At 44.9% G+C, this 6,693-nt stretch overlaps 1 protein-coding gene across 1 annotated transcript; it reads right to left on the reverse strand.

Moving 5' to 3' along the window:
• Positions 1 to 1,176: 1,176 nt before the first annotated feature.
• Positions 1,177 to 2,775, reverse strand: LOC120055114. The gene has a single exon (XM_039003040.1). It carries the CDS (start codon positions 2,460 to 2,462, stop codon positions 1,269 to 1,271), a length of 1,194 nt encoding a protein of 397 aa, XP_038858968.1. The 5' UTR covers positions 2,463 to 2,775; the 3' UTR covers positions 1,177 to 1,268.
• Between the last annotated feature and the right edge of the window lie 3,918 nt (positions 2,776 to 6,693).

Raw genomic sequence — 6,693 nt, forward strand, 5'->3', positions numbered from 1 at the left:
TATATGAGATGTTCTCCGGTGCACTGTAGACCAGTTTTAGACAATACCAATGTTTTACATACAATCAACTCTGACTCTCTCCTCTCCATTCTACAAAACAATTCTCTACAAACAATAGCCTATAAATATGATGCAGAGCACACCCAGACGTGGTTCTCTAGATGCTAATTATGTTTGTCTTGTTTACAAATGCAGCACTGTACAGACTCCTCATTTTCAAGTTGTTTTTCCTCCTCAAATCTACAGTTGAAGTCAGAAGTTTACATACACCTTAGCCAAATACATTTAAACTCAGTTTGTCACAATTCCTGACATTTAATCCTAGTAAAAATCCCCTGTCTTAGGTCAGGTAGGATCACCACTTTATTTTAAGACTGTGAAATGTCAGTATTCTGCCCTTGAGTTGCGTTCCCATGCAAAACTAGACAGATAGCTAACAACTAAGTCTTCAATAAAACTCCCAAGGCGTGACTTTTCTTGAATGAATATATTGAAAACGTTTGTTGTAAAACTGCAAAATACAGAAAAGAATATACTTTAGTATTCAATTCAGACCGACATACTGTAGCTGTACATTATACATTTGAAGTTGCATGAATACAAAGCACGTGCTAAGGTACCATGCATCTGGCATGATGCCAAACCATATAGCTAATTGCTACTCATATGGTAATTGACTAACTCCTTTCATTACTCTAATAATGTACAACCATCTATGTAGAATAACAAAGCATATTACACTAGAATCGGTAACAAAACTACAGTATTGTATATTTTACAATTCGTTTGCATGACGCACGAGCAAAGTAATACAGCTAACGGCATACATGAAAAGCATTGCAATTTGTGTGAGTAAATGCAACCAACCAACATTGATATGTAAGAAACTATCAATAACAAGATTATCATCATTAGCTAAATGCTTGAATCGAACTTACAAACAAATATTTTCCAAGGCTGAAGCGTGACAAGAAATAACTACACTGAAAGACTTGCACCGTAGCGTTGTTTTTAGCTGCTTCTATGCGTGCAGAACGAATTCTCTACTTCCTGTTTGCGTACATTCTAAGTACCAGAAAGCTCCACTAGGGGGCAAATAACACCATGGAACACAATGAAAATCCATCTTAACCATTTGTAATAAAATAATCTGTTACCTTCTAACAGGATGGCAGCACACTCCCCGCCTGGTATAATGAAATTGTGCCACTATGAAATAAAACATATCAAGAAACAAATAATGTCCTTTCTATTTGTATCTTTTGTCTCTAGGATGCTTCAGAAAGAAGAACAACAATCTCTGAGATTGGTCTCAGAAACACCTTAGCAGCTCCTTGCTTGACAATTTTTAGTTCTACTTTCCTAACCTTTTTGTCAGTACTGGGAAAGGTTTTGACCACAAGCCCGACTGGCCAGTCATTTCTGTGTGCCTGACTGTCTTTCAATAAGACAACGTCTCCCACTTTTACATTTGGCTTTTCTGCTGTCCATTTTCTGCGTCTCTGCAGCGTTGTCAGGTACTCCTGTCTCCACCTTTTCCAAAAGGTGTCAGCGAGACACTGGACTTGCTTCCACTGTTTTCCATGAAGGTCGTTCATGCTGAAGTATCCAGAAGGGGCTGAGGTAGCGCTGGTCTTTTGTGTCAGTAACATTGAGGGTGTGAGAATGGCAGGCATGTCAGGGTCGGTTGACACTGACACTAAGGGTCTCGCATTGATTATTGCCATAACTTCAGACATAAGAGTGCTCAAGACCTCATGTGTGAGACGAGTGGAGCCCGTCTGAAACAGCATAGCATCAAGGATACGTCTGGCAACCCCAATGAGTCTCTCCCAAGAACCACCCATATGAGACGAGTGTGGAGGATTAAATATCCAAGTACATCCCTTATCTGAGAGGTATTTAGTCAGTTCTGAGTCATTTGTGTCGATACCCAGTTCCCTGCAGGCACCTATAAAGTTTGTACCTCGATCAGAGCGTAGCACTTTTGCTGGACCACGGATAGAGAAAAAACGCCTCAGCGCGTTGATGAAGCTGGATGTGGACATGGATTCGATGAGCTCGATATGGACTGCTCTAGTAGACATACATGTAAAGAGCACCGCCCAGCGCTTGGAGTCTGCACTACCACCTCTAGTGCGACGAGTTATGACATTCCATGGTCCAAACACATCAAGTCCAACGCTGGTGAATGGTGGTTCAGATGAGAGTCTGTCTGCAGGCAAGTCAGCCATCTTTTGGTCAACTAACCTTCCTCTAACCTTGCGGCAGGTGACACACTTGTGAATGATACCAGAGACCAGACGTTTGCTCCCAATAATCCAGAAGCCTGCTGCTCGAATAGCTCCATCTGAAAAATGACGGCCCTGGTGAGCCACTTGCTCGTGATAATGTCTTACCAGCAGGGTGGCGACATGATGTGTCCGTGGGATGATGAGAGGATGTTTTTCGTCTTGTGACATGTCGGCGGAGGATAAGCGGCCTCCCACCCTCAGCAACCCATCCTCATCAATCACTGGGTTCAGCTTTTTGAGTGTACTTTGTTTAGGGAACTCTTTTCCTTTTTCAAGGCATTTGAATTCCTCTCTGAAGGCTTCATGTTGCACACAGTGAATGATTGCTGTTTTGGCTTGTGACAACTCACTTGTACCGCATGGTTTATTACAGTCATGCCAGCCTCTGCAGCTGGTGTTGTCCGCACCTTCATGGAAGGATCTGGCAACATGAATGAGTCGTGCTGTGGCTCGATTGAGAGCTTTCCAGCTTGAGAACCTCTCAAAGCGATGAGCCGAGTTGAGCTCCAGAAACCTTAGAGGCGAAGACAGTGACGTCTGGTCGAATCTCTGCGTCTGTGTGAGGCTCTACAAGGTCAAAATGTATGTTCTCAGGCTCACTTGAGTTTGTTTGGATCAGGAAAGGTGGACCTGAGAACCAACTGGTGTACTTTAAGAGCGCAGCAAGTATAGGCCTGGTTGCATGGTCTGCTGGATTGCTGTCAGTGTTTACATAACACCACTGATCTGGATGGGTAGACTTCCTGATGCGAGTTACCCTATTGGCAACATACACATAGAATCTTTTGGTGACATTGTGGATGTAACCGAGAACTATCTTACTGTCTGTGTAGAACTTGGCCGCATTTAAATCAATGTCCATTTCGTCTCTGATCAGTTCATACATCTCAACAGCTAGCAAAGCCGCACACAGTTCTAGGCGTGGGATAGTGTGGGCCGGACGAGGGGCCAATTTTGATTTCCCCATGACAAATCCAACATGGCATTGACCTTCCGAGTCAATAACTCTCAGGTAGGCTACCGCTCCTATGGCTACTGTAGAGGCATCCGAGAAGATGTGTAGCTCTCTTCTTTGAGTGGTAGACAAGGAGACTGGGATGTAGGTCCGCTGAATATACATATGTTCCAACTCCATCAAAGATTCCTTCCACATGTTCCATTTCTCTTCTTTTTCTGGGGGAAGAGGGGCATCCCACTCACTCTGATCAGAAGAGAGTTCTCTGATTAAGGCTTTACCTTGCATTGTTATTGGAGCCACGAACCCAAGGGGGTCATAAAGACTATTCACTGTGGACAGGATGCCTCTCCGCGTAAAAGGCTTCTCATTGTGGGACACCTGGAATGAGAAGCTGTCTGTTTCCAGGTTCCAGGAAAGTCCCAGACTCCGTTGAAAGGGGAGAGGATCCACTCCTAGGTCCAGATCTTTTAAGTCTTTTGCACGGTCCTCCATAGGGAAGGCTTCCATAACTGTTTTGCTATTGGATGCAATCTTGTGTAGTTTCATGTTGGACTCCGCCAACATTGCTTGTGTTTTTCTTAGAATGTTGATAGCTTCTTCTGTAGTAGCTACTGATGTCAGCCCATCATCGACGTAGAAGTTCCTCACTACATATTGCTTGGGTTCTGATCCGTGTTCCTTCTCACCCTGTAGCGCTGCTCGTCTCATGCAGTAGATGGCTACGGCTGGTGAAGGGCTGTTCCCAAATACATGGACTTTCATCCTGTACTCAGTTATGTTTCTATCTGGATTGTTGTCTTCATACCAGAGAAACCTTAAGTAATCTCTGTGATCTTCACGTACACCAAAACAGTAAAACATTTGTTGCACATCTGCTGTTAGTGCAATGCAATCCTTGCGGAAGCGCATTAGGACACCCAAGAGTGTGTTGTTTAAGTCTGGACCACTGAGCAGAACATCGTTAAGTGACACGCCTTGACACTTAGCACTGGAGTCAAATACTACTCTTATTTGATCATGCTTTTGTGGATGGTAAACACCAAATATGGGTAGATACCAACATTCTTTGTCTCCCTCTAGTGGCGGTGAAGGTTCGGCTTGGTCGTTATCCAGCATCTTTTGCATGAAGTCAATAAAATGACGCTTCATGTCAGGCTTTTTGTCTAACGTCCTGCGAAGTGATGTGAGACGGTTTATGGCCTGCTCCCTGTTATTAGGAAGGCGACGTCGAGTAGGGCGAAAGGGTAGTGGAGCCACCCAGTTGTTTCCATCATCCTGGAAAACCTGTTTGTCCATAATGTCCAAAAAGGCTTTGTCCTCCACTGATGGTGCTGGTTTATCATCGTCTTGTGTTTTGTCGAACACGGAACATCCCAGGCTGTCTGTGTTCACAGTTGTGCTCGGATCTCTCGAGTGCACTGTAGAGGGAGAGATGTGTTTCTGAGCTACGCTGTTGTAGTTCTCTTTTACCTGGATGATGTCAGGGCAAGGGCTCAGATAGGATGTGCGACCATTTTGAAGTATGTTTGTCCTGAACACGTTAACATTGGCTGGTCGGTGAGCTGTTCCCAGACAGACCTCACCCACGATGACCCACCCGAGGTCGAGTCGCTGTGCATAAGGAGTGTCGTGGGGCCATTGATTTGCTCTCGTACCTTGTGTACCCTTAAGATGTCTCGTCCTAAGAGCAGGAGGATGGGAGCGTCTGGGTCCACAGCTGGAATTTTGTCCATAACTGGTTGCAGATGGGGATGATGATACGCAATGTCGGGGGAGGGAATCTCCGTCCTATCGTCTGGCATCATATCACACTCTATCAGAGTAGGGAGAGATAGCTGCATGTGTCCGTCTATAGACTCCACCATGAAGTTGACGGCTCTCCTGCCTGAAGTCTCTGTTACCCCAGAACAGGTCTTCATGGTGTATGGAGCAGAGTTGTCATTGATGTTGAAGAGATTGAAAAACTCTGTCTTGGCCAGAGATTTGTTACTCTGTTCATCAAGCACTACATACATTTTGACAGCTTTCTCTCTTTTCCCAGCCGGATAAGCTTTAACTAGGCATATTTTTGAACATGATCTTGGATTAACTGCCTCACCACAGATCTCCGTACACTTTGAGGTGACAGATAGAAGAGCATCGTCACCTTGCTCCCCGCCATGCTCTTTCTCTGCTGTAGCAGTGTCTGTATTTGAAGGGGCTGGGCCTGGATGCAGAGCAGCAAGATGTCTGTCGCTGTCGCACTCAGAGCACTTGATTGACACCTTACAGTCTTTAGCTCTGTGCTGAGTTGACCCACAACATCGGAAACAAATTCCATTCTCTTTGAGATATGATTTGCGCTCATCTAGAGTTTTGTATCTAAACCCACGACACTTTTTAAGAGGATGAGGTTTGTTATGTATCGGGCAGTGATGGTCAGGGTTTTCAATCTTTGTCTTACTGGGTTTGGTTTGGTGGTCTGAGGGCTCAGATGACACATCGGTTTTGTATACAGTCACAGGTGTCTTGCTGCTGTACCTGGCAGGTTTCTCACTTTTCATAGACACCTGGTTAGTTGAGGTGTAGAGGGTGAAACTGGGGTCGTTTCTAGTTTTCGCCTGGTTCCTGATGAATCTCGAGAAGAACGAGAATGGTGGGAATGCTACCCGATAGTCCTCCTTGTATTTGGATCCCTGTGCAATCCATTTTTCTTGTAAACTGAATGGAAGTTTCTCTACTATAGGGTTTACCCCCCGAGATGTGTCCAGATAAGCGAGGCCTGGAAGGTACCCTTCTACTTTAGCACACTCCAGTTCGAGAAGAATGTCACCTAGTTCTCTTAGTTTGTGATTGTCTTTGTTAGCCAGTTTTGGAAAATCATCAATTTTCTTCAACAGTGCATTCTCGATCACTTCGGGTGTACCATAGCACTCTTCTAGTCGTTGCCAGACCATGTTAAGCCCTGCTGTTGCGTTGAAAATATGGACAGATCTAATTCTCTTTGCTTGCTCAGACGACTCTGCCCCTAGCCACTTGGTAATTAGATCTAACTCTTCCCTGGCTGATAAATTCAAGTCTCTGATCGCATTGAGAAAGGATGCTTTCCATGCCCAATAATTTTCAGGGCGATCATCAAACTTCAGGAGTCCGGAACTCACCATCTCACGGCGTAGGAGGTACTTGATGAGGTCTGGTGCCACTTGTGACTCAGGGACGCTTTGTGTGTGTGACTGGAAGTGGGCTTGTTTCCCATTTACACCATGCTGCTGTTCATTTCTTTTGAACGGAGAGTCTCTGCTCATGCTCTGTTGTTTGCTACTTTCTGGATTATGGCATGTAGCTGGGTCAACACTAAGCTCTTGTTTCTCCACTTCAAATGGAAGTTCAGCAAAGTAGGGCCTAGCATGTTGTTGCACATACTCACAAGTACGCTGGACTGGACTTAAGGGCTGTGTCCCT

This window comes from Salvelinus namaycush, chromosome 1 (assembly GCF_016432855.1).
Source record: "Salvelinus namaycush isolate Seneca chromosome 1, SaNama_1.0, whole genome shotgun sequence".
In the NCBI taxonomy this organism is placed as follows: Eukaryota; Metazoa; Chordata; class Actinopteri; order Salmoniformes; family Salmonidae; genus Salvelinus; species Salvelinus namaycush.